Source organism: Micromys minutus (genome assembly GCF_963924665.1).
Source record: "Micromys minutus genome assembly, chromosome: 4".
Taxonomy (NCBI): Eukaryota; Metazoa; Chordata; class Mammalia; order Rodentia; family Muridae; genus Micromys; species Micromys minutus.
This window is the reverse complement of record NC_137973.1, coordinates 20,002,318-20,029,224: the sequence shown is the minus strand read 5'-3', so window position 1 is coordinate 20,029,224 and position 26,907 is coordinate 20,002,318. Positions and strand designations below refer to the sequence as shown.

The 26,907-nt window shown below is 39.4% G+C and overlaps 1 protein-coding gene across 2 annotated transcripts in view; it reads left to right on the top strand.

Moving 5' to 3' along the window:
- Nucleotides 1-18,689: 18,689 nt before the first annotated feature.
- The window catches only part of RBM46 (RNA binding motif protein 46), a gene marked incomplete at both ends in the record, with an annotated part of 33,319 nt that continues 25,101 nt past the window's right edge, over nucleotides 18,690-26,907 (top strand). For both annotated transcript variants that reach the window (XM_080916598.1, XM_080916599.1), the window contains 3 exons: nucleotides 18,690-18,840; nucleotides 19,772-20,239; nucleotides 20,746-21,528. In XM_080916598.1, coding sequence (XP_080772724.1) covers nucleotides 18,690-18,840; nucleotides 19,772-20,239; nucleotides 20,746-21,528 — 1,402 coding nt within the window. The remainder of the gene's footprint in view (nucleotides 18,841-19,771; nucleotides 20,240-20,745; nucleotides 21,529-26,907) is intronic.

Genomic DNA, 26,907 nt, shown 5'->3' with positions numbered 1-26,907 from the left:
AACAGCAGTTAAGTGATAATACTGGCCAAATGGATTTAGTAGACATCCAAAGAGTATTCCATCCAACAACTGCAGAATTATTGCTCTTTTCTCAACATTAATTTCTATGTAATTTTCTCCAAAAACATTTTCAGATATAGAGTCTTAACAGATACCAAAAAGAAATAGCTTCTTTTACTCTATCTAATCATAGGGCAATAAGCTTTAATATTATTGTGATGCCACAGAAAATATACAGATAATGGAGATTGAACACTACTCGGAGAGATGAATGAATCATTGGAAAAACATCAGGAGATAGAGCTAAAATTCCTAGAGCAGCATGAACAATGTTTGTAATCACAGCATACAGAAGCATATGAATACACATAGAGTTGGTTCTGGGAATAAGACTTTATTAATTTTGGTCTTTCTCATTGAGGAAATTGGCTAAGATTTGTTGGTCTTATTCCCAGAACCAACTCTAGGTGTTTCATTAGTTCTTAAGAATTTGAAAAACATCATTTATTTATTCAGAATATCTCTGGTTTTTAATGTAACCAGTAACATTTATACCTGTAACTTCCATCTTGTAACTGTTTTTACTGTATCCATATATATCCATTATAGTTGAAAAGGGAGAGTTTAACTGATACCAAAGAAGTTCAGGGATCATTAGGGCATACTTTCAAAACCGGATGCTCAAAAATCAGAATATCAAAATGACCAGGATAAATTTCTAGACATATGTGAACTCCCCATATTTAATCAAGAGGATATATACAACTTAATAGGATCTAGAAGGAGTTAGGCAATTGATATAGAAAGAAAAGGTCTCATGGCTAAAGAATCCTGGGCCCTGGAGTCACCACTAAACCACAGTTTTAAAGAAAAGCTGACACCAACTGTCCTGAAGCCATCTATAGAATGGAAAGGGAAAGAATGCTACTAGACTTGCTTCATAAAGCCAACATTGTATTGATGATACAACTGGAAAAAGATAATAACAAAAAAAACCAAACAAAACAAACAAACAAATATATGGATACTGTAGCAAGAAAACTATTGGTCAATTTTGGTAATCGGCATGGATGTTAACATTCTTAATAAACATTTGCAAACTGAACTCAACAACACATTGAAATGACCATTCACAATGACCAACCTGGCTTCATTCATGCAAGCATGGTTCAATTTATAAAGACCAATACATGAAGACAGAATATAGAGTCAAGGTTGTCTTGACAGCAATCACAGGGTTGTCTTCATTGGATGTCGAAAAGGCTATTGCAAATTCCAAAATTCATTCACAATAAAGTCCTGAAGCTAGCACTAAAAGAAACAGATCACAATGCTCCAAAGACTACAGACGGGAAACCGATATAGCCAACATTACATTAAAAGGAGAAAAATAACAGAAACATCTCGAATCATAAGCAAGACAAGGGTATTCAAGTCTTCCCTGACATGAGAAAGAAATAAAAGGACTGTGAATTAAGACACACCAGTAATGCCCACTTCATAAAGGCAGAAGGTCACACTATCTTCCTGTAGCTCCATCCTTTCCCAAAACTTTAGGGTGTGGACCAAGCCATCCAGCATGCTACTGCTCCTGGGTCAGGGCAGAGAGTCCTTAGTCAGAGGTGCAGGCAGAGGCTTTACAGAGTAAACATTTCTGCACATGGAAACATGTCAGAATGCAATGGAAGATAGGTATGCTGCATATTTTGGATGGTCTTTCAGGAAAGCCACATGGTCCAGTTTATTCCTGTGAAGACAAGCCTCTCTGCTTCATCTGGGTCTTCTTGGCATCTCTGAAATGCCAGCCTTATGGGTACCAGCAAGCAGGAAAAAACAAAACAAAACAAACAAACAAAAAAACAAAAAACAACATCACATCCTAAATACTTTGCAGAGTACAGTCTCCAGGTTGATTCAGCTCCTGTGCCCTTTCTCAGCCTGTGATTATAGGATTGTCTTGGAAATCAGATAACAGGAGACCCAGGAGACTGAACTGACCCCTAAACACCTGTGTCTGCAAGTTTGAACTTGACTACACCTAGCATTACTGCTGTCTTAGCGCTTGCACTCATAAAATTACACATTCTTTTGAGGCATTCAAGTACTCACCTATCTTCCACTTTGCATTCTGACAATTTTATACATTCATTTCACACACACACACACACACACACCCCACACACAAATTTAAAACATACCAAAATGTCATTTTCTTTTGGTGTTGCAATTATTTTTATGTCTATAAACAAGTAGGAAAGATTTTTCATTTATAATTCTCTAAGACATACACTGAAACGTGGTTATACAGATGATTGTGAGCCGAGACAGAATGCTGGGAGTTGAACCAGGCCTTTCCCAAGAGCGGTGAGTACACTTAATTGCTGAGTATTCTCTCCAGCCCAGCAATCTTTTCTTTTTGTTCTTTTATGTACAACAAATTCATATTGATCATCCTACCGCAAAGCACATGTTGAACCTTTGATCACTGTAAAGGGAAAGTGAACCACTAAACCTCTGCAGCCACAGACACAAGGGCAGCCCTCTGTGGCATTTGCCAGTATTCTGCCTGACAGGAGTAACAGTGACAATGTTTTGGCTGTTATTTGTGAGAACAGTAAGCAGTAAAGTTATATTGTGGGCTCTACACTGCACACGAAGTCTTTGCTGTATCTCTGCATCTACAACTCACAGTTTCAAATGCTCACTATAAGGACTGGCTCTGGGTTCAAGGTAAAAAGGTGTTTCCTTTGTCCGCTGAAATTTCCTGTTATTCAGATGAGAATCTTACTTAAGAAAAGTTGTGACTCACATCAGTCCGAAGCGCCACTCCTTTCCAGGCATCTGCCCACTGCCCACGTTTCCACAGCACCCACCGCCCAGGCAGCACGGTGTTCAGGGTGCTGACATTATCCTTTTCTGTCACCACCATCTTCTTTGCAAAAATCAGTTTCGCCTTCTGTTTTCCTTTGTGTCCACCGTCATGCACGGATGCAATCAACATGATTAACAAAGAAAGCCACACTTATTTGGAAGGGACTAGACCTGCAACCTGGGGAGCAGAGACTTAACTCAGAGAGACCTCAAATCTAACAGCTGTATTGAAAACTTAGAGTTGCAAGCAGGTAGGCAGTTACATCACGCGGTCAGGATTATGAAGACGCCGAGAACACCAAGCAGCCTTGTAAGACTGGGTGTGATCTCAAGCATCAGGTAGTTGAGGCCAAGTAGAACCTCGTACAGGAAGTCCGCAGAGCTCACTAGTGTTCAGGAAACTGCCAGTCTGGGCTCAGTGGGAAGGTCACTCTTGGGGGTGGGCGTGGGTTCAATGGTTAGTTTACCAAAGCACAGGGTCTTGCTAGAAAGCTGATCCTGAACGTCTGTTGGTTCCACTTCTTTTGGTGTTCTTCTATGATACCAATATCTAATAAGGGAGATATTATCAAAAATCATTTCTAAGTCTATAGTAGTAAAATCTACTAAGAAAATGATTTGGGTATTTATTAATTCTTTATTCAACACACTAATTTTTGTGTGTGTCATGATAATTTATTTACATTGTGTTACCATATTTTTTATGTTTTTCAGCCCTTTTTTGGGGGGGGCAGTTCCCTTGGGGAATTCTCTCTGATAAAATAGGAGGATCCTATTTTTTTTAATTAGATACTCTCTGTATTTACATTTGAAATGATATCTCTTTCTTCCACCCTGCTTCTATTCCCCCTCCCCCTCCACTTGTCTTCAGGAAGGTGCACTCACTCCTAATCACCCCCTCCACCCCAGTGCCTTGGCAGTCCCCTGCACTGGGAAAACACGCCCTCCCTGGACCAAAAGCCTCTTCTCACTGCTCACTCAGACAATGTTATCTTCTGCTACATATGCAACTGGAGCCATGGGTCTCTCCATGTGTGCTCAATGGTTGGTGTTTTAGTCTGTGGGAGTTGTGGAGGATTTGGTTGGTTGAAAATATTGCTCTTCCCATGAGGTTGCAACCCCTTTCAGCTCCTTCAGTACTTTCTCTAGCTCTTTCACTGGGATCCCCGTGTTCAGTCTGATGGAGAGCTGCAAGCAAGCTCAGCTGTATCCGTATGAGTCTGGCAGAGCCTCTGAGGAGGCATCTCTATCTGGTTCCTGCCAGTAAGTACTTCTTGGCATCAGCAATAGTGCTTGGGTTTGGTGGCTGCATATGGGGTGGATCCCAAGGTGAGGCAGCCTCTGAATGATCTTTTCTTCAACTGAGGAGCCTATGTTGTGTCAGGCTCCTGATTGGCTGAAACCACTGGCAAATGTTGCCAGGCTTCACTTTCTAGAGTATGAGTAGGTGTTCCTGACTTCCACCGAGGCCTGTAGTATGTTCTGCTGGTCCGTGGACCGTGCAGATGTGCTCAGTAGGTCTCTATATTCTGAGCAGCAGTTTCAGGCTTGTCGTTCACTTATTTTTCCGATAAAACTTGTTATAGGAGCTCGTTGTGGTTTGAGCATGGGTGAGATACACAAGACAGGCTCATCTTCTGTTCAGTGTTTGGTCCCAGGAGGCAGTGCAGTGCTGTGGTTGGAGTTGAGTCTAGCTGGAGGCATGCCTCTGAAGAGCATATTGGGTCCTGGCCCTTTCTTCCTGTTTTTTGTTCCCTGTCCACCACAGTGAGTATTCTTTGCGATATGTTCCTGATATTAACTAATAGTTAGTACAAATCAGAGGAGACTGGCCCCATCAGAATTCCCTTCAATTTGTCCTGGTTTACTGAGGCCCTGGCCATGGGTTTGATGCCTTATCACTGGTCTACATACAGAGACCTTGCTGTCTGTTTTGCCACCATAAAAGCATGATTGTCCATCCCAGGGCAGTACAGATAGGACATAAGGATGCCTCACTCCTGTCACCAGAAAAGTCACAGTAGGAGCACCTCCCTTTCCTTAGACTCCTCTGGATAATGGCTCCTGGTTCAGTGACGGGAAGCTCTGGGCATTTGGTCTTTTTGTTGTAGAAGGTCTCAGACCACCAAGAGAGGGTGGGCCAGTGCACTGGAATTACAACTGCAACACATCACAAAAGAAGAAAACATACACTTTTGAGAGGGTATCCTCTTGACTGAAGTATACTCAGAGCAGAGTAGGTTGTTTTCTGTGCAGGAGTTCTAGACTACTGCTAAGGCTTACAGAAATACGCAGGGAGCTGCCATGTTTCTGGATCTTTGCCATGCTGACCAGATACGGATGGAGGAATCACTAGCAACACACTGACCTTTATATAGAAAATTCACCTTCAATTCTGTCAGGCCTATGCTGGAAAGCAAACATTTTATAAGGACTTCCCATTAGTTTTCTTACCTTTGTGGGTTTGTATTTTATAGGACATTTATGGAACTAACTTCTAAATAGTTCCAAAGCTTGCATTTCATATGGGGGAAAATAGACTTACATACATCCACAATTTTCTAACCAACTATTTTACACATTCTCTCAATTTTAAGGGTTTTATTAATTTTTAAATTATGTATAGGTGTGTGTCTGCATGTGGGAATATGCCCAGAAGCCAGAGGTGGCCTATTACCTGGAGTTATGGACAGTTAAAAGCCATTGGAACTGCGTGTGGGTCCTTTGGAAGAACAGCAAGGATTCTTGACTGCTGAGCTATTTCTCCTGGTCCCTTCTCCTGTTAAACATTTTCTTTCTATGCCATAGGCAGCACAAGTTCCTTCTAAGCTGCTGACATCTTATTTTTTCCTCTAGCAAAGGCTATTCTGCTCTGGATTCTCTCCAGTCAAAAGAACACCTACACTTCACATCTTTCTTCACTGGGATCATCTTTTCCCAGAAAGAGTCTAAAAATTTCTAATTTGGAGTCTATTCTTAAAGGATTCTCGTTGCAAAAAAGGATTTAGATGTCCTCTTCTTGAACACCTAAGCATAGCCTTTATTTTGATTGCAGAAGACACAAGTCCTTTAGGAGTCAATGAAAAATTCATCTGCAAATAAAGTTTGCTCAGTTTCTAAGATTTTGACAGAAAGGGACTCTGTAACTCGAGTCCTTCACATTGTTTTTCTAAGCAGGTTTCTAAGGCCTCACTCTAATGACCTTCAAGTCACTCTTGTCTACTTGGTTTCCTTTATTCTGGGGGTGGAGTGTGAAAAGAAAACACTGGAAATGTTAAATAGTCCCCGGGGCCACTTCAAAGACCGCTTTCACACATTACAAGGAAATATCGCCACCTACTGGCTCTTGCAGGTTCTTACAAAGACCCTTTTCAGCTAGTCGGACCCAACACTGTAAAATTCACTGCTGTAAAGGACGGCATAGACTTGAGATAGAAGAATGTGAAGAACCCTTGTTCCCCCCCTGGAGAAAATAACCTAACAGTGTTTAACAACCCCCCCTCTGGCAGTTTTTGAGGTTAAAAAAATTAAAAAACAAAGCCAAACAACTATATTAGATGCGTCCCAGGCTTTCAACTTGCTTGGAATATACTGAGCAGAGCAGAGTTTAAGAATGACTACTTAACGACTACCGAGTTACCAACGTGCCCCTGGCAGTGTGCATAGTGTACCTTTGAGTACCTTTCGGGATAGTACATATCACAGCGCTTCTATTCTCTGCACAAAACTAAGAGCCGCTTAATACACAAGCCTAAAAAAACTGTGTCGGTTTGGCTGTCGGTAAGACATGCCTAACTTGGTTAAAAAACAAAACAAAACAAATACCCTGAGAACCTTCGAAGGTGCCTTGGAATTGCTTTCGGCATGAAGAAGCATAAAAGGGCTAAAACTATGTTAACTTTTTTTGGTTTGTTTTTGGTTTTTGATCACCCAAGTCTCATATTTGTTTTTTAAAAAATCCGATATTAAGGAGCTTTGGAAACTACCTCTCCAGTCCTCATTTAAGTCCCCATGACTACTGTTTTGCATCAAACGAGAAGCTCCAAGATTTGCAAACACCATCCAACAAGACAAAGATCTTTGCCAACCTGCTTGCATCTCCCGGTAAAGGAAGCTCTTAAGTTCACATTGTAACTTGTTTAGTAACGCCTTCAAATCTTCCACGCGCCAAAGTCCACTCGCCAAGACTTGCTCTCCTCCTCCTGATTGGCCAGAGAGCGTGCCACTCCAAGTCCCTTTCGCCCGTCGCAAGCGCCTTCTCGGGCTTCGAGCCTCAGTCCCGCCCCCTCGCCCCCGCCGGCGGCCGCTGATTGGCCGAGGTGGGGGCACTGCACGTGAGGCACGCTAGGCGGAGGCGAAGAGCCCGAGGCTCCGAGGCGCGAGGACTGCACGAGCCGCACTGGCCACGCCCTGCCCCCGTCCGGCCCCGCGGCGACTCCTCTGGCCACCGCTTCCGCCCGCAGCGCCGATCCAAAGCTCTGGTGGCCGTTTATGCTCGTTGGTCCAGGGATTTTAAGTCTGGCCTTTGAAGACCCGACGGGGTGAGGCGGGAACGGGAGCTGCGGGGGTGACGGGCAAACCGCTGCCAACGGCCGCAGTCGGGGGGTGCCCTCGCGCCGGGTCCGGGGCGCCACCGTCGGGCGGCGTCCTCGGGCTGGCCTGCGCGGCCGCCCGGTCCACTGCGGCTCCGGGGGGTCCTCGGGCTCCTTGCGCGGCCGCCCCGTCTACACCGCCCCGTCCACAGCGGCTCCGGGGCCTAGGGGCTCCCTGCGCGGCCGCCCCGTCCACAGCGGCTCGGGGTGGGAGGTCCCTCGGGGTCCCCTGCGCGGCCGCCCCGTCCACAGCGGCTCCGGGGTCCCCTGCGCGGCCGCCCTGTCTACAGCGGCTCCGGGATCTCGGGCTTCTGGCCGCCGCTTCGGACCTCGCTGACCTCCCGCCGCCGTTGCGTCCGTCCGCTCTCTGCGCCACCCGGAGTTCCTTGCAGGCCCGGCCTCGAACTTTCCGCCGCCCCCACTGGGAAGCGTGAGTGGTTGTCGGGGAGCCGACTGCCGGACGGGCCCGTTAATGCTCGCCTGGGGTGCGGGAAGACAGCGGAGCCGGTGCAGGGACTGGGCGGATGCTAGAGGCTCCTGGCATCTTGTAGGGTGGACAGCCTTCCTGGTGAATTTATCAGAGGAGACCCCCCAGTTGGTTCTGACAATGCACCACATTTAGCCTTCCGGGATTAAGTTAAAACCGGGAAACACCGTAGGTAGCTTAAAGTTGGTAACATCCCCGTCCTTTATGTATATGCATGTGGAAATGGACTAATTTAAATAACAAGCAATTTTCATTTCAAGGGTCAGTGCAATCGGGAGTTTGAGAAACTTTCTCCACTGTCCGTTCGGAATTAAACTTACTTAGCGCTGTTATAGGTAGAGTTGTTTTTAAGTGCACTTGTTTAAAATACTGACTTACATTATGCCACTGAGGACATACAGATCTTGTTAGCGCTGTATTTACTAAATACCAACTGATGCCTTATTCCCTGCGTGTGGCCATGTTTTGAGTGCTAATTTTCATATCAGAGTCTTGGACTTTAATATTAATATCAAAATTATAAAACAGCTCAGGTAAGGTACAACTACAAGAAATATTAAAACCAAGAATGTATTCAACTGTGTTGTATGGAGTTACGCTTTAAGTGTTCAGTGGTAATCATTTTTTTGTTGGGGGAAAACTTAAGACATACTAAAAGTTAAGAAAGGAGTGTAAATATGTAATTTCTGTAAATTTAAGTGTTTAATGCTGTTACTTTATTGTCTGATGTTGGCAAGGTAAAAGGATGAGGGAAAATATGATTTCTGTGTTCAAATTAATAAGACTTATTAATAAGTGGCACTGTAGAAAACCAAGTGAGAAGTGATAGCTAGTGTCTTTAGTTAGAAAAGCATTTATAGATATTTCTCAAGAATTCAAAGAGCACATAGCTTTTGTGTTTAGTATTTAAAATTTGTTTGCAGCGATTTGAAACAAAATTTACATGTTTGAGTGCAGGGCCATGCATGAAGGTTGGGAGAACTTTCAGGACTTGATGCTCTGCCTGGTAGGGTTCAGAGGTGGAACTCAAGTTCTCCAGCTCCATTAGCAGGTGCTTTAACCCACTGTGTATTGTGATCTCAAATGATTTTTCTAAGTAGCGCGTTTCTTTTTATCACCCAGAATTTAAGCTGGTTCTACATGTGTGAAATACCTAGTTCTAAAAGTTTAAAACATTTAACCTTTGCAATCAAACATACTCATTATTTATAATAGAAATAGTTTAAAGTGAAATTGAACTGGTCCATCTCTAAACTTGTATTTATAAAATACTTTTCAATGCATAGGACCATGATTTTTTTGTTTTTGTTTTTTAAATTTTTCAACAGTGTTATCTGAAGTGTTCTGTCTCACTAAAATAAATATTGCTCAGAATTGGCATTAGCCAGCTCAGTAACACTTGAACTAACAAACCTGAAATTTAATATTCACAAGACACAAATCACAAAATATAATGTGCTTTGTAGAAAAGGGGTTTTATGTCTTATGTGATTACACTACATATAATTTATAGAGTTAAACTTTACATAACGTTCACCTTTATAGTCTGAAAAATTTTTGTGATAATGTGGATGACATTTTAGTTTGAGTTAGAATACAAATTGAACAAAGTCCTTTAGACAAGTAACTTTTTCCTATTCGTTTTCAAAAGAATATTTACTTGTTGGGTTTTCACTACAGTTTTTTTTCTTTGTAAAACAATACAAATGTGAAAGATGCGTAATGTTTGTGTATGATGTTTATGCACAGGAGTATAGTTGCCTTAGGAGACCGGAGGCATCAGATCGACTGGAGCTGGAGTTACAGTTTATCCCTGAATTAGAGTGAAGGGCACATATTTAGTTCTGATACAGGTTCAAGATCTCTTTCTACTTCCTGTTGGAGTTAGACAGAGCTAAAAATGATAAGGAGAAATTAGGTGGTGTCTCTTATTTTGAAACAAGCAAAGGAGGAAGAGGAGAGCTTTTAGTGATGCCTTAGCTGACCCTTTAAAATGTAGCATTATTGTGTGAATCATCCCAGCTAGAGCAGTTCAAGGACACCTGGACAAATTAACAAGATTCCTCTCTTGCAGAATTTCACATAGGCATTTAAAGATGAATATTCAGATTCAAATTATGTTCATGGGTGGGTATTCTGTGACATGATAGAACTGTGCTCAGTAAGACACTGAAGACTTCAGTTTTTAATACTTGCTCAGACTAGATGGCCTTTACTTTGCTTTATAATTTTTATTCTACTTATTTTTTTAGGCAGGGTCTCTGTATATCCTGGGCTGTTCTGGAACTCCCCAGGTAGACCAGGCTGCCTTCATACTCGCAGCGATCTGCCTCCTTTTGCCTTCAGAGTGCTGGGATTAAAGTTAAGTGCCACCAGATCAGGCCAGACTAGGAGATTTTAAGTGTTTTCTGATTTTATTTGGACAGGTGGATGCTATTTTCTCTGTGTGTGTTGTTTCCTCAGGCACTGGCTACCATTAACTTATTTAAGTCTGTGTTTCTTCATTGAATGGTAACTGGAGCTGTTTGGTTAACCAGCCCTAGAGAGCTATCTCTTTTTATTAATTATGGATTCTGGAGAGGGAACCCAGGTTCAGACACTTTTCATATTGAGCTGTCTTCCTGAATTATTATTTTTTAAATATGAAGAGCAATGTCTTAAAAAAGTTGGTAAAGTAGGCAGTTTCATAGATGGGGCACAAGTGTGCAGCAATGTTAAAGTGAGGGAACATTTTTATAGACAAATACCTAATGTGGCTCTCTGTCTCAGTGCTCTTAAATTAGCATAGTATTTAACCCTCGGGATTATTAGAAGGAGTGACTGGGGGATCATCCAAGTCATGTAAAATCAGAATGTCTCTGCAGTTTCTCCATTGAATGTGTCAAGGAACTATGTGGTACTGGGACATAGACTGTACTTTAAGGTCTGGTGGGAACCGAGGAAGGGATAGTATAGGGGTAGAACAGGAGGGGATTGGTTATCACAACTATCACAACACTCTGTGGTGGTTCTATGATAAAAGTAGATACTAAGGAATACTCAATTTCTAGTTGGAGTTTTGTCTTGGAGGGAATTAATAGTAAGCAAGTCAGAGGAAGTAGAGAAAGCCCATGGGGTCAGTGAACATCAGGGATGATGGATGAGACTGTGGCACATTTGAGAAGTCATAAGTAAGTATGCATTGCTTTGGGTATATAAGAAATGAGCTTGGGAAGGGAAACTCAGAGAAGTCCATTGTGACTTTATACACATGTTGGAGTTTGTCTTTAAGGAACGTTAGGAAGCTAGGCATGGTGAGCCATGCTTGCAATCTCAGCACTGGGGGGTTGGGGAGGTTGCTGGTTTATTGAAGGTAAGTCTGGGTTGTAGAGGTGGCAAGATCCTGTCTCAAGTCAAACATAGAATCTGCCTGAGAGGGTTTTTTTTTTTTTTTTTTGTTTTGTTTTTTTTTTGTTTTTGTTTTTTAAGAATACACAGAGGAAAAAGAAAGGTGTATTTTCACCATTGATGGCAGTTTTTCAAGTTTCTTGTGAACTGTTTTCATAATTTTTATATGCCCATGTAAAAAAGTCTCTGAATGTATATATGCTTATCTAAAAACCTACCATTTACAATTAGTGTTGTAGTGAATGAATGCCTTCTTCTCTATAGAGTGCTCTTTCAAGTTTTTCTATATTCAGTACGCAGGCACATTTCTATTTTGAAAATGTTTTTTTATTAAATTTATGTATATTTGGCCAATGTATGTGTATGTTTGTATGTGTGTATGTATGTATGTGTGTATGTTCATCACATACATACTCACAGAAGTCAGAAGAAAGCATCTGATCTCCTGGAAATGTAAGATGGTTGTGACTCATGATGAAGGTGCTGAGAATCGAACTCAGGTCCACTGGAAGAGCAAAAAGCACTCTTAACCACTGAGCATGTCTCCAGCTCTGGACGTGACATTCTGTATTACCCCATCAGCATGCTGTTTTTATCCTAGTCTGTGCAATCTGTTGATAGTTGTTGTAAGTAATTACTTTTATATACAGTGATCATAGAGTTTGTGCATATCTTTGTATATTTGGGCAACTCTGTTGCTTGCATTCTTGGGTTACCACATACACGTGTATTTTATATTTCATAAAAATTGCCATATATTGTTATAAAAAGAAGTTGCTAGTTTGAAGTATGACTGCAAGAAGCTTATGGAACATTGTTATTTTTTTCTAAAGCTTTTGTTGGGATCTTCAAGAAATGTTTGAGTGCCTGCTGTAGGCCCTAGGGAAAGTGTTGACAGCTCAGAGATCAGGCATAGGAAATCTGTGGCTGTTTTGTTTGGTCTGTAGAGGTCTATGAATGTTTCATAATTTCCAGATTTTACATTTCGGAGATTTCATAGTAAAAATCTGAATCTATGGATTCTTAAAAAAAAATCAGAACATTTGCTGATTTTCAGTAGCTTAGGTTTTTTCCCTGTTGCTGCAATAAAGTGTACTGGCAGTGTCAGCTCAGGGAGAGTTGCTGGACTCACACATCAGTGGTGCATGCAGCCCAACTTTTAGGGAAGTCAAGTAGGCAGCAGTTTGAAGTGGTTGGTTACATCACAGATATAGTCAGGAAGCAGAGAAAAGGGAAATCCTTTCAGTGGAGTTCCATACTTCATAGAGTCCAGGATCCATTTAAAATTGAGATGGACTTTTATATAAGTTAACATAATCCAAATTATTCTTCTAGAGGTATGGCCAGAGACTGGTTTTTTAGGTGATTCTGCATACTGACAAGTTGACAGTTAATACTACCCCACAGTGGGAAAGGTACATTTCCTCATGTTAACAGTTCACTGGAGTTGAGTAGATATTGCCCCTTTCACATAATGAAAAGAAATTATAGGGCTGGAGAGATTGCTCAGTGGTTAAGAACCCTGACTGCTCTTCCAGAGGTCCTGAGTTCAAATCCCAGCAACCACATGGTGGCTCACAACCATCTGTCATGGGATCTGATGCCCTCTTCTGGTGTGTCTGGAGACAGCTACAGATGTACTTACATATAATAAATATATAAATCTTAAAAAAAAAAGAAGAAAAGAAATTATAGTTAAACATGACTCATACTACTTCTGAGGCCTCAGATTTGTCCTTTAAGCATTTGTTGGACTTTGGAGTGATCATTTAATAGACACTCAAATATAATATGTCCAAAACTGAGCTATATCTATCCATAATATCTGGTCAGTGATCCACTTTTAGTTTTTCAGTTCAGAGTTTGCTATTACCCTTGATTTTGACTCTCATTCCATGAAGTCTGAAAATTCTCTAGGATGTACCTCTAAACAAGACTGATTATAAATGGTGCACCTCAGATTATATTTCTGTCACCTTCATCACTCCATCTACATAGTAGTAGTCCATAATACTGGACAGTCAAATGACTTCTGTGCTCACAATTTTCAGTGGTTCTCATTTAATTCCATATGAAATCAGAAATTACCGAGTTTAAAAGGCATATGTGTCTTGGTGGTGGTTACTGTCCTGAGGACTTTCCCCTACTTTCATGTGTTCTTTGGTATATATGTTCTTTGAAACATGCCAAACACATTTATCCATGATCTGCCCCCCCCACCTGTCTGTCTGTCTCTCTGTTTCTGTCTCTCTCTGTGTGGTGTTCTTTCTTTTAGGTGCATGGGTAGGTTCTTTGATTCTTAGATGAAAGCTTCCTTGTTTCTCTTCTCTATGAGGCCGATCTGTTTAAAATTGTACACTGTTCTCTAGAGGAACAGAAATAGTAGAATGAATATATATCCGAATGATATTTATTATGTTGGCTTACATGATACAGTCTGGGTAGTCCAGCAGTGGCTAACTTCACCCTGGAGAGGCCAAGAACCTGATAGCTTCTCAGTCTATGTGGCTATATGACTCAGCAGTTCCAATCTGGTGAGAAACAGCTGGAGGGGCTCTGGAGACGCACTCATCTTTGGTCCATCAATGTCAGTGGGCAGTGAGACAGTGCTAGACAGCATCAGTGTAGAGGATCTTGAGGGCAGGATGTGAATGCAGTCTGCCATAAAGCAAAAGATCTTTCCTTAGAGCTTCTGATATTTGGGCCACCCTTGAAAGGGCATCTCACATACAGGGCAGAACCTTCCACTTCATAATCAACCAGTTAACATAATTAAGAAAACCCCTCACAGGTGTGCCCAGTGATTAATGTAGAGAAATCTTCACAATGTATGTAGAAGTTTGTCTCATTAGTGGTTCAAGAGTAGTAGTTCTCAGCCTTCCTAATGATTTGACCCTTTAATATAGTTTCTTACCTTATGGTAACCCCAAGCCATAAAGTTGTTTTTGTTGCTACTTTATAACTACAATTTCATACTGTTATGAATTGTAGTATAAGCCTGTATTTTTCAGTGGTCTTAGGCAACTCCTGTGAAATGGTCATTCAACTCCCAAAGGGGTCTCCACTCACAGGTATTAGCTGTCACACCTGTCTGCCACCAACCTCCCACTGCCACATATCCTTATCCTGACTACCTGATAACATTATCCTTGTACATCCTGTGACAGATGAACAGATTGTTTTCTGAACTAGCATATAAGCGATATGTGATATATAAACATAGCTTTTATTAGTTGTAGGGATTAGAGATAATATTAATGCTTTGCATTTATAATAAACAGGCAAAAGAAAACATTGTATTATTTTGCCTGTTTGTAACTGGCATTGAAGTTTTGTTTTAAAGCCAGTTATTGTACAGATAAATTGAATAATTACTTTCTATAGTTATTTACATATATGAGTTGATATGAACTATCCCAATATGTGGTGGTTTGTGTTTGCTTGCTTGGCCCAGGGAGTGGCACTAATAGAAGGTGTGGTCTTGTTGGAGGGAGTGTGTCATTCTGGGGGTGGGGCTGGAGACCTTCCCTTCTCCTAGCTGCCTGAGGATGCTCAGTCTGTTCCTGGACTCCTTTGGATGAAGAGGTAAAATTCTCAGCTCATCCTGACCCGTGGATGCTGCCATGATGATACTGGACTGAACCTCTGAACCTGTTAGCCTGCCCTAGTTAAATGTTGTCCTTTATAAAACTTGCGTTGGTGATGGTGTCTGTTCATAGCAGGAAAACGGTAGAAATTGGTACCAGCCTAGTGGGGTATTCCTTTGACAACCTGACAATGTTTTGGGGAGGACTGTGGAACTTTGAGTTAGAAGAGCCATTGGTATATTAAGAGCTCTGTGGGATGTTCTGTAGGAGCTTGGAAAATGTTAAAAACAGTGCAGAAGATGGAGGCCTGGCTTGTGAAATTTCAGAGGGAAGAGTAAAGACTCTTATTAGGGCTGTTGTGATTGTGAAGATTCTGTGGTTTTGGTTAGTTGGGGCTGAAGAATCAGCTGTGACTAACAAGATATTGGAACTACTAAATTGAAAGCTTTGTGTTACTGGGATTATTGATACTTGTCAATTGGAGCTAAGAAAATAGTGGTGATTAAGAAGAGACCAGCATCATTGAGGTGAAATCTTACGGAAAGTGTTTTCTGAGAGCACAAGGGAGCTGTGTTCTAGAGATAGCCAAGTTTGTACCTTGTTCTGTGGCTGGACTTGGTAATGTGTAAGAGTCACCCAGATGGTACTGATTTTGAAGGAATGAAAGGGTCATGAAGAACAACTGAGGTTTGGCACTGTGAGAGGTCACTGAAGGCCATTGGTGGAGGTGCAGCCTCAGTTGCAATTAATGCCGAGGACTGAAGGAGTCATGCAAAGGAGTTGAGGCTTGACTCCGTGAGGGGAGCCTGTGAGAGGCTATTGGTGAAGCCATGTTGCAGCAGAAGACAGCAGTATTTAGGAGATGCCAGTGCCATGATGACCACCAAGAACAGCAGCGGCAGTGGAGAACAGGCAGCTGGAGCCTAGAAGACAAGGTGTGTGTTACAAGGGGCGGAGCTGGAGAAGTGACTCAAGCCCTTGAAGGAGCTCAGAAGTTCATTAGTGGATCCCAGACATTGGATGGTTAGAGTTTGATTTTGCTTTTGATTGTGACTGTGCCCTGATATATATATCCCTCTTGAAGAAAGGAAGTATTTTAATAGAACACACAGTTAAAATATTTTGAATTGAAAAAATTTGAATTTTAAAAGGGATTGGATATTTTAAAGGGATTGAAATTTTAATATGTAAGATCTTATAAAGACTGTGGGACTCTTTAAGATTATTTAGATCTTGGTTATGAGTAAGAAAGTAAGGGTTGAGGTTTAATAGTGATGTGTTTGTGTGTCAAGTTGACAAGGGGTCAATTGTACTGGCTGGTTTTGTGTCAACTTGACAAAAGCTGGAGTAACCACAGAGAAAAGAACCTCAGCTGAGGAAATGCCTCCATGATGTAAGGCATGTTCTCAACTAGTGATCAAGGGGGGAGGGCCCATCCAATTGTGGGTGGTGCCATCCCTGGGCTGGTAGACCTGGGTTCTATAAGGAAGCTTGTCTGAGCAAGCCTGGGGAAGCAAGCCAGTAAGTAACATCCCTCCATGGCCTCTGCCTCAGCTCCTGCTTCCTGACCTGCTTAAGTTCCAGTCCTGACTTCTTTGACAATGAACAGCAAAGCTAAATAAATCCTTTCCTCCACAGCTTGCTTCTTGGCCATGATGTTTTTTGCAGGAATAGAAACCCTGACTAAGACACAAAATATACATAAAATTAAAATTTCTGAATAATTTTTAAGATGACAGTCCTAATCCTTTTACTTAGTCATTAGCTGATTTATTTGTAAAACATTTCCTTTTATTTATAAAATATTTGTGTGAATAATAAGGGGTTATCAGCATATTTCAGATGAAGAAACTAAGGTACAGTATAACTAATAATTTATTATATAGCTAGTGAGTGAAAAGAAAGGTTATGAACCCAAGCCATCTTGCTGTAGATCCATGCTTACCTCTGAAGCACTAGATGCATGCTATGGTGACAGTCTCCCTTGCTCTAGACCAGTGGTTCTCAACCTCTAATGTGGTTATCTCTAATATAGATCGTCATGATGTATTACCCCCATCATAAAATTGTTTTGTTGTTACTTTGTAACTGTAATTTTTCATTAATAAACTATAAATATCTGATACACAGGATATATGTTGTGATCCTCTGCCCTAGAGTAAACTGATGACTTTCTCTCCTGTCTCATCCCCACCAGAACCCACTGTGAACTTGTGTACCAGTGCTTGTAGTCAGTCAGAGTTTGTATTTATTGTGTCACACCTACAACACTTTGAGAAATGAAAGTTGTTTCTGAAAAAAAAGTACAACCTATGTCAACACTGTGAGCACCTAAAAAAAAAAAAAACAAAAAACAAAATGAGTTTACACCCATTCTCATATTTATAAAGGCGCTTACTTGATCCTTATGGAAATTCCTAGTAGCCCTTTTACATACTTTGTTAATCTACATTAAGATAAGTCTTATGAGAACTTAGGTTGGTATGCCTGCTTAAATGGATAATGTATAAACAAATGAAGTTGTCAAAGTTATATAGGAAGGAATACTAGAATTAAAGTACACTGGTTTAAAGGTTTTTATTTCTTCCATCTTAAAATACTAACCAGGCACAATTCTGCTTAGCTCCTAAGATTACACAAGATTGGCCATGGTCAAGTAGTAAATGGAATTCTAAAATGCTATACTACAGTGTCCTGGTTTCCATTTTGTAATTAGAAAGATTATATATGCAAGATATTTTTCAGTCTACTTTTCATAATATTAATTTAGGATTTTTGTAATTATTTATAATGCTATGTGAGAGACAACTACAATGTTGATCACTAGAATATACAAATATGGTAATTAAAAAATTAAAGTACAGTAAGGAGTTAAGTCAGTTGGGAAAGTATTTGTCATGTAACTATGAGAACCTAAGTTTGACTCTAGTTTAAAGAAAAAGCAAAAACATAACTGGGCATGGTTGCATGTACTTGTAATTTCAGCATCGGAGGAGTCACACCCAAAGTTGATTATTGGCTTCCATATACATAGATATGCTTGAGCATGCTATGCTCACCATCACACATGAAATCATACACATACATATATACATTTTATATAGGATGCTGAAGAAGTTCCTGTTCACCCAGCTAAGAAAAGTCTATTAAGCTGATGCAAATCAGATATCACATTAGCTCCTGTTTCTTCTCAGGTAACTGGTAATTATGTGTTTCTATTCACTCTCTGGAAACTTAGAGTAGAAACAAATGGGCTGATATGAAGACTTTGTTTCTGGAAATTGTTGAAGATTGCTGAGAATGTGAATAGTGTAGGAATCAGGTTATATGTATCTGACAAGTGTGGTATTTGTACTCACAGAAAAGATTCAGTTGGTCTATATGACAGAATTATTTAAAACTCTGACTGTGTAGATTGAAGGTGACTTCAAAAATCATTGATGGAAGCGTATTTTGTTACTTTTTGGGTTTCTTTTTCCTAACTCTCACATCCGATTTCTCATTCTTTCTTTATTCTGCTCCCCCTTTCCTCCCTTTCTCCTACTTAGACTACCTAAAGGCACTGCTTAGTAGAGGAGTAGCTTGAAAAACAGTCTTCCAGTTTCTGTTCTAGTGAGACTGGAAATAAAGAGCAGTAGCGAAGGTTAGTCACCGCACCTGTTAGTCACAACTCTCTGGCTCATGCAATCCAAACAAATGCTCCCGGACCGCTGCCGCCCTGCTGTCCGCTGACAGTTATCTGACTTTGTTTTAGGAGCTGCAGCCATGAATGAAGAAGACACCGCTGGGACAAATGGATGCAGTAAAGTCCGCACCGGCACTCAGAATGAAGCCGCATTGCTGGCTCTGATGGAAAAGACTGGCTACAACATGGTCCAAGAAAACGGGCAAAGGAAATTTGGTGGTCCTCCTCCAGGTGGAGTTTGCTTATACATATTTAAATTAAATATTTAAATAGTCATTTAGATGAGGTGTTATCCTCACAAGCTTCCCAAACAGTTTCAGCCATGATTAATGATTTTTAAAGAGATTATGAATTCATTGAAAATGTTGCTCTTAAGAAGTGGTTGAGAAATAACTTGGTTTGGATTGAGAAATAAATCAAGATTCAGGGCATTGGGGGATAGTATACTGAAGGCATTACAGATAGGCATTTGGGGATGTATTTGAAGGAGCAGTGAGTAGAGGCATAGTACTTCTATAGCCAGAGTGAATAGACCAGACTCTGAAAATGATTAAACAGAGTTCCGCCTTCTAGTTTTCCCAGTAGCTTCGTCCCTTGCTACTGCTGTCCTCCATGTAGTACACTTTAGGCAGGAAGGCATCTGTATTGTAGTTTTACTTTTGATTTCTTCTCCCCCTGATAATCCTTGTACTTAACTCTTTGTTTCACTTAGGCCATTGTGTAAACATTGTGTTCAGAGATTTGCCTATTTTATTCATAGTGACACCTCTCCTGTAGCTATATTTTTCTCACAGATCACAGATCTTTATCATTTATATTGTCTCCCAGAGTTTGGTTAAACTAAAAGAAAAGAAGGGAAGGAACTTCATTAGCTTTTGAACTTCAATACTTAGAATACTGCTTGAAGACAATTTGTTGAGAGAGTAAATGATTGTTTGTTTTTTAAGATTTTTTTTTTATATATGTGAGCACACTGTTGCTCTCTTCAGACACCAGAAGAGGGCATCCGATCTTATTACAGATGGTTGTGGTTGCTGGGAATTGAACTCAGGACCTCTACAAGAGCAGTCAGTGCTCTTAACCTCTGAGCCATCTCTCCAGCTTTGAGTAAATGATTGTTATGAATATAGCTTTGTAGAATTTAGTTGTGTTTATTTTTCAGGTTGGGAAGGTCCTCCTCCCCCTAGAGGTTGTGAAGTTTTTGTTGGAAAAATACCTCGTGATATGTATGAAGATGAATTGGTTCCTGTATTTGAAAGAGCTGGGAAGATATATGAATTTCGACTGATGATGGAATTTAGTGGTGAAAACCGAGGTTATGCTTTTGTGATGTATACTACTAAAGAAGAAGCCCAGTTAGCCATCCGGATTCTTAACAATTATGAGATTCGACCAGGGAAGTTTATTGGTGTGTGTGTAAGCTTGGATAATTGCAGATTATTTATTGGAGCAATTCCCAAAGAAAAGAAAAAGGAAGAAATTTTGGATGAAATGAAGAAAGTTACAGAAGGTGTTGTAGATGTGATTGTTTATCCAAGTGCAACTGACAAAACCAAGAACCGTGGTTTTGCATTTGTTGAGTATGAGTCTCACAGAGCTGCTGCAATGGCCAGGAGAAAGCTGATTCCAGGTAAGATATTCAAAGGTTACTTTACATATTAATCCCATTATAAATTGGAAAATGGATCAGTAAAGTTTAGAACATTGTTAGCAAGTTATATAATGCCGCATGAAAAGGAACAAAGAATTGTTAAGAGGAAGTAAATTAAATGACTAATAAGTTATGAGAAATTGTTCCTACAAAATGAGTTACTTTGCTAATTACTGAATGTGTCTATACTTTAATGTGTACATAACTTTAACTTTGTTAATTATGTTTAGTAAAAATCCAGAAAGCCTTATTTAATTATTACAGTGATCAGTCTTCAAAGTCTTGTCTTACTAACTCTTAAAAGTCTGTCATAAATTCTGATTAGGTTTTCTTTAATAAAAACTTTGGTGTGAATAGACACAAGTGGTTAATCAGATATTAATATGTGTTTGAGTTGGTTTACTTGGAGAAATTATTATATGTTGCTATTTAGATTTGTATTCTTTGCTCTTGGTACCTTCAGATTCATGCAATTTTCTTTTCAGGAACATTTCAACTCTGGGGCCACACCATTCAGGTGGATTGGGCTGATCCAGAGAAAGAAGTTGATGAGGAAACCATGCAGAGAGTTAAAGTTCTCTATGTAAGAAATCTAATGATCTCAACCACAGAGGAAACAATTAAAGCAGAATTCAATAAATTCAAGCCTGGTGCAGTGGAACGAGTAAAGAAACTTAGAGATTATGCATTCGTTCACTTTTTCAACCGAGAAGATGCAGTGGCTGCTATGTCTGTTATGAATGGAAAATGCATTGATGGAGCCAGTATTGAGGTAACCTTGGCAAAGCCAGTTAATAAAGAAAATACTTGGCGGCAGCATCTTAATGGCCAGATCAGCCCAAATTCTGAAAATCTACTTGTATATGCTAACAAGGAAGAGAGTCACTCCAAAAGTCTAGGCAAGCCACCAGCTCTCCCAACTCGTCTCAATGGTCAGCATAGTCCAAGCCCCCCTGAGATTGAAAGATGTACTTATCCTTTTTTTCCTGGAACAAAGCTTACCCCAATTAGTATGTATTCTTTAAAATCCAATCATTTTAATTCTGCAGTGATGCATTTGGATTATTACTGCAACAAAAATAATTGGGCACCACCAGAATATTATTTATATTCAACAACAAGTCAGGATGGAAAACTACTCTTGGTGTATAAAATAGTTATTCCTGCAATTGCAAATGGATCCCAGAGTTACTTCATGCCAGATAAACTCTGCACAACGCTGGAGGATGCAAAGGAACTGGCAGCTCAGTTTACGCTGCTTCATTTGGGTAAGTTTAGGAATACTTGATGTGTTGACATTAGAAAATACTGTGGTAGATGGACATTAATTTGATTCTGAACATTAGTGGTGAATCTTCAAGTTTTATCTCAGTTCTCTGAGACCAGAGCATGGGAACAAGTTCAAAACTCATAAGTTTCCTGAGACTTGGCTTCTGTATAATTTTCCTACAGATTGCTTTTTAAGTAGTACTAACTTAGAGGGAAGTTTAGTTTTGGTTATAAAGTTTAGGCTCTTTCATTATTTTATTTCTTAATGGCTAATCCTCATTTGATAAAAAGTCAGATATATGTTGTAGAATTTGTTACTTTATAAATTTTAATTAAGGACACAGTTTTTAATTCTGTCCTTACATCTTTGGTGAAGTCTACACAATGAATTTTTGGTGGGAAGGTTTAGAATTTCATAAAATAACAGATGTTTCATGAAGGTCATGTGTAGACATAGCTTTATGCTCACCAATCTGGAAATTTGTAGTTACGACTCATGAAAGGGAAAAAGCATCATTAAAAATATTGATAACAATTTTCTACTAATTTCATGTTTTAAAACAACCGTATTTTCATACATGTGGGTGGGATGGCTTGAGAATTAGGTTATATAAAATTTGCTTGCTTGATACTCCCAAAAAAAGGCATTATAACCTTTAGGGTTGTCCTAATTTTTACTATGTTTATAGCATGTTTTTAAATAGACAAGGGTTTGCCCATCCAGTTGCCACATGAGGATAAGATTTCACATGGAGTCAGAAGCTTTCAATAGCTTTTTAACTCCCCTCTGGAGAAAGTTTTAAATTTAGTGCTAGAGCTATATTTTACTAGTACTGATCTAAGAAAAGATAGAATATTCCCAATTTGGGTTGTTTAATGATAAAATTAGCTGTGTGTCTTAATTATGGTTTCTATTGCTCTGATCAAATATCATGACCAAAAGCAACCTGGGAAGGAAAGGGTTTATATAGCTTTTACTTCCACAATGCAGTCCATCATCAAAGGAAGTCAGCATAGGAACTCAAACAAGAACCTGGAGGCAAGAGGACTTGAAGGAATGGTGTTTATTAGCTCTGTCCACGTCCACATGACTTGTTCAGTCTGCTTTCTTATAGTGCTTAGGGCTGACAGCCCAGGGGTGGCACCATCCACAGTTAGGTGGGCCCTCTCACAACAATCATATATTAAGAAAATATACCACAGGCTTGCCCACAGGGCAGTTTGGTGGGACAGTTTCTCAATTGAGAGTCTTTTTTTTCAATGAGTCTAGCTTGTGTCAAGTCATAAAATAATCCAGTACTTTGGCAGATGTGTCCAGCCTTTCACATTTAACATAGAATTGTCATATACAAAGTTCACACTTGAGAGCTGCACAACTGAGGTTAAACATTTTCAAAACAAATCTCAGTGTTTAGAGTGCATTTACAGTTTTGTGTTTGGCTATATGTGTGCTATATATGCATTCCACATGCCTCACATTAGAAACCTTCTAGAGTGCACGCAGATTGTTTAAATTACTTATTTTGGATTTCATTAGTGTTGTATCAGAACTTTGGTAAAAAAAAACCCAGAAGTTTTTATTTTATGTATTTTTTTTTCTTGTTTCTGTTTAGGGAGAAAATTTAATAGGATATGATTAGTATCTCTCAAAAACCTAGGCTGAGATGTAGCCTTAGTGGATGAATAGCCCTGTGTTAAATTCTCAGGCTTTCAAAAAATTTATTGTAAACCCCAGAGCTTATTAGAGTACAGAAACCAGGTCTGGGGGTGTAAGTAGGGACACAATACAACAGTACTTACTGTGTGTGACTAGAGTCTAAATGGAGGCTGTTGACAATACTGTTTAGGCAAGCAAAGGACAAGAGAGAAAGGAAATGGAAAATCTAGACCAGGAATCTAGGAAGCCTTAATCAGAGAGCATATGTGAGGTTTTTAAAGATCTTAATGCAGGGTCAGGAAATAGGTAGACAGGAGGTGTGTGTACCATGGAGAAGTTCAGTAGCAGTGTTGTTGCTTGCTCCTTTAGTAATGTTGGATCTTTGATGGCAGGTCTTACAGGGCAGAGGCCTTCCTTGCTAGCACAGCTTTCCCTTAGGTAAGAAGTGGAGGGTTTATGCAGCAGTTGACGCTGGTTGGTGGCAGTGATGTGTTCTAGGAGGTAATAGTAATAGTAGGGCAAAGTGTGTCTCATATTTGTTTCAGTCTACCAAGTACTACTTTTTATTTTCTTGAGGTTTAGGCAGTTATTACTGATTCTTAGGAGTGACTCAGGTAGAGATTTTAATATATTAATACATTTTTGGCTTTATTTTTAAAAAAGCATTTCAGAAATTTACTTTTGTATAGTATGAGTTAAAGATATTTTCTTTGGCTATATTTTTCTTAGATTTTATTTTGCTATTTCTTTAACCTTGCCAATTTGGTGTTTTTTTTTCAGTCATCGTTATCCAGTTTTATCTTGGGGGGGGTGTTTAAAATGACATTGCTTAACTATTTACCACCAAGCTAAACACAGTCTGAGCAGGTGAGCTTTGACTATCTTGGCTTGTGATTTAAACAATCACTGAACTGTTTATTTTCCATCTCTTCCAGAACAAGCTGTTAATATACATATGGTTTCCATATAATCTTGGACTTGATGTCCCCATTTTCAAGTTTAAAAGCTTGAATAGGAATAAAAGATGTGTTTAAATGACCATTTGTTTTGAAACAAAAGTGCAGTTCTTTAGGGATAGTAGATGCCTGAAAGTATTAGAAGCTGTGCTATTCACTTCAAAGTGACTTTTGATTGGAAGAACCTTAGAGTAGTTTAAAATGTAATTTCTGTCTTAACTAAAGCAAGCTGTCTTCTGATGAAAATACCTTTGGTAGAAAGAAGGCCAAATTGCTCTGTGTGTGTGGGGGGGTGTGTGTGTTAATCTTCCCTAGAATCTTTTATTCACACTTCAAAGTTAGAGCCTATTGATATGTTCATATCAGAGGAACTTTCCTTACCTCAGTCATCCAGTGAGATAAGGATTTATTTACTTATTAAAATGCAATGCTTATTTACAAAAATTAAAAATACTTAAATTTCATTTCATCTAAAATAAGGATATATTTCATTAGTTTACCTATTTATGTATGTAGGTTTCTGAGATAGGAACTTGCTGTATTGGTTCAAACTAGTCTTGAAACTTGATTTCTTTCTGGTTCAGCCTCCTGCAGTCAGCGAATTTAATGGGTCAAATGCAGGCTTGCATGTTAGATTCTATACTTAATGTTTGGTCAGTGGAGACATGGGAGATGATTGACTATCAGTTCTTTTATAATGTGACTCTGTTCTCACTTAAACCAATTTTTTTGGGCTAGAAAACAAGGAAAGGAAGGAGAGAGAGGCTTCATACATGTTACGAATCAAGTAACGTACTAACAAACCACTCCATGCCAGGGTGTCTTTCCTAGTGTGCGTGGTGGTTTCTGATACAACTGCAGTTTGTTTGTTTTGTTATTTTGTGTTTGTGTGTGTGTGTGTGTGTGTGTGCACTCGTGCACACACACATTTGTGTGACCACTTGACCACTTGATGGTTTTAAAAACAGGTTGAGATTCTCTGCTGGAAAGATTCTTGAGGTAGCTCTAGGAAGGTTTGCTTGGGTGATCTCTGGCACAGTTTAAGAATAATTGAGGAAATTCAGAGATATGACATCATTTACTTGAACTTTTCTTTGGTTTTCTTCTTGAAACAGTTCACAGTATGACTATCCTGGCTGTACTTGGTTTTTTCCCTCAGAGCAAGTACTTTTTCTTGATATTTCTAATTTGTAATGTGTTAATATTCATGGTTTTAATATTGCTGCTTTCTATTTAACCTGCAGCTGATATGTACTGTGTCTTGTATATGATTTGAAAAGACACATGGGAATTTTTATTTTTTCTAGTTGTTGAATGGAATTTTGTAAATATTTTATTTTCTGTCTTCACATGTAAATGAGGTGTTGACTTCTCATATCACACAGCTTTAGTTAGATGCTGAAGGAAAAGTATTGCTATTGTGAGTATCATCTTCACTGGAAAGATAATTGGTGCTTTTTTTTTTCTCATGAGCTATTATTTCCAGATTGATGGGCAAAGTATAAAACATACACAGGGTTTTAGATTTAGAGAATTTGTCAATAAATTGTTTTGTGATAGAAAACTTTAGTTTTTTATTAAAATAATTGTAATAGATATTTAAGCTAAATATAAAATAATGTTATAATACAATGGAAGCTATGATTGTAAATAGAGGAAAATTCTTTCAGAATATATTTCTTTAGGAATTAAGTAGAGATCTTTCATACTATCTCAAGTTGATACTTAAAAGAATAAAATAGTTGAATTTGCTTTAAAATTCACCTTGTTAAGTGAAAAGCAGCCATCAGTTTTAACATTTTACACAATTCATTTCACATGACCAAATGATAAGACCCAAATTCCATTAACTCAACTATGTGTCTTTGGCCCTTAAACAGGGACTAGTTTTTTTTTTTTTTTTTTTGAAACATTTATATATTTCTATTGCAATTTCCCTTTTCTTTGAGATTCTTTGGTGACTTAATAAGCATCATAATTCTTACCTTGATAGCACTTATTTTAATAAGTGGCCACAAACACTCTGCAGTTATTATGAAACAAGCAGCTTAACGGAGGCTAGAACCAAAGCACAGCAGTCCTGTCCTTTCACTCAGCATCAGCACTGAGTACGGATGTGGTTGGTATGAGTGGTTTGGCTTTTAGACCTCACAATGGCGAGGTTATTTGATGGGGTCTCGAAAGTTTTTGAGACTCTGTAGTTCTTGTTAGCCTAAAACTTGATATGTAGACCAGACTGGTCTCGAACTCACAAAAGATACTTCTGCCTCTCTCCCCTGAGTGCTGGGATTAGAGGAGTGTGCCACCACACCTCGATTTCTAAGAATTCTTTTTATCTCACGAATCTATAGTTTTATTTAAATTATTAAAAAGCTAGTTCAAATACCTGTACACCAATAATAACATCTCATTATAGTTATATCTGCCAACATACATATTTGGGTTCTGATAATTTAAAATCAAGAGCTTCCCCCTCAAAGAGTTAACCCTTTATTGGCATATTCTTTATACAATTAAGCTTATGTATAACTTTTTTGAGGTAGGGTCTCAACTGTGTAACTCTGGCTGTTCTGGAACATATTGTGTAGACCAGGCTTTCTTCAGACTCAGACACCTTCCTGCCTCTGCTCATGAGTGCTGTGATTTATATATTTTTCATAGTTGAACAACAGTATGAAAAAGTGAGTTAGTTATCCAGCTCATTTGTGATGGTGCCTTTTGGTTATTTCCTTCTCTGAAATTTCCACCAACCTGCCTGGCCACCC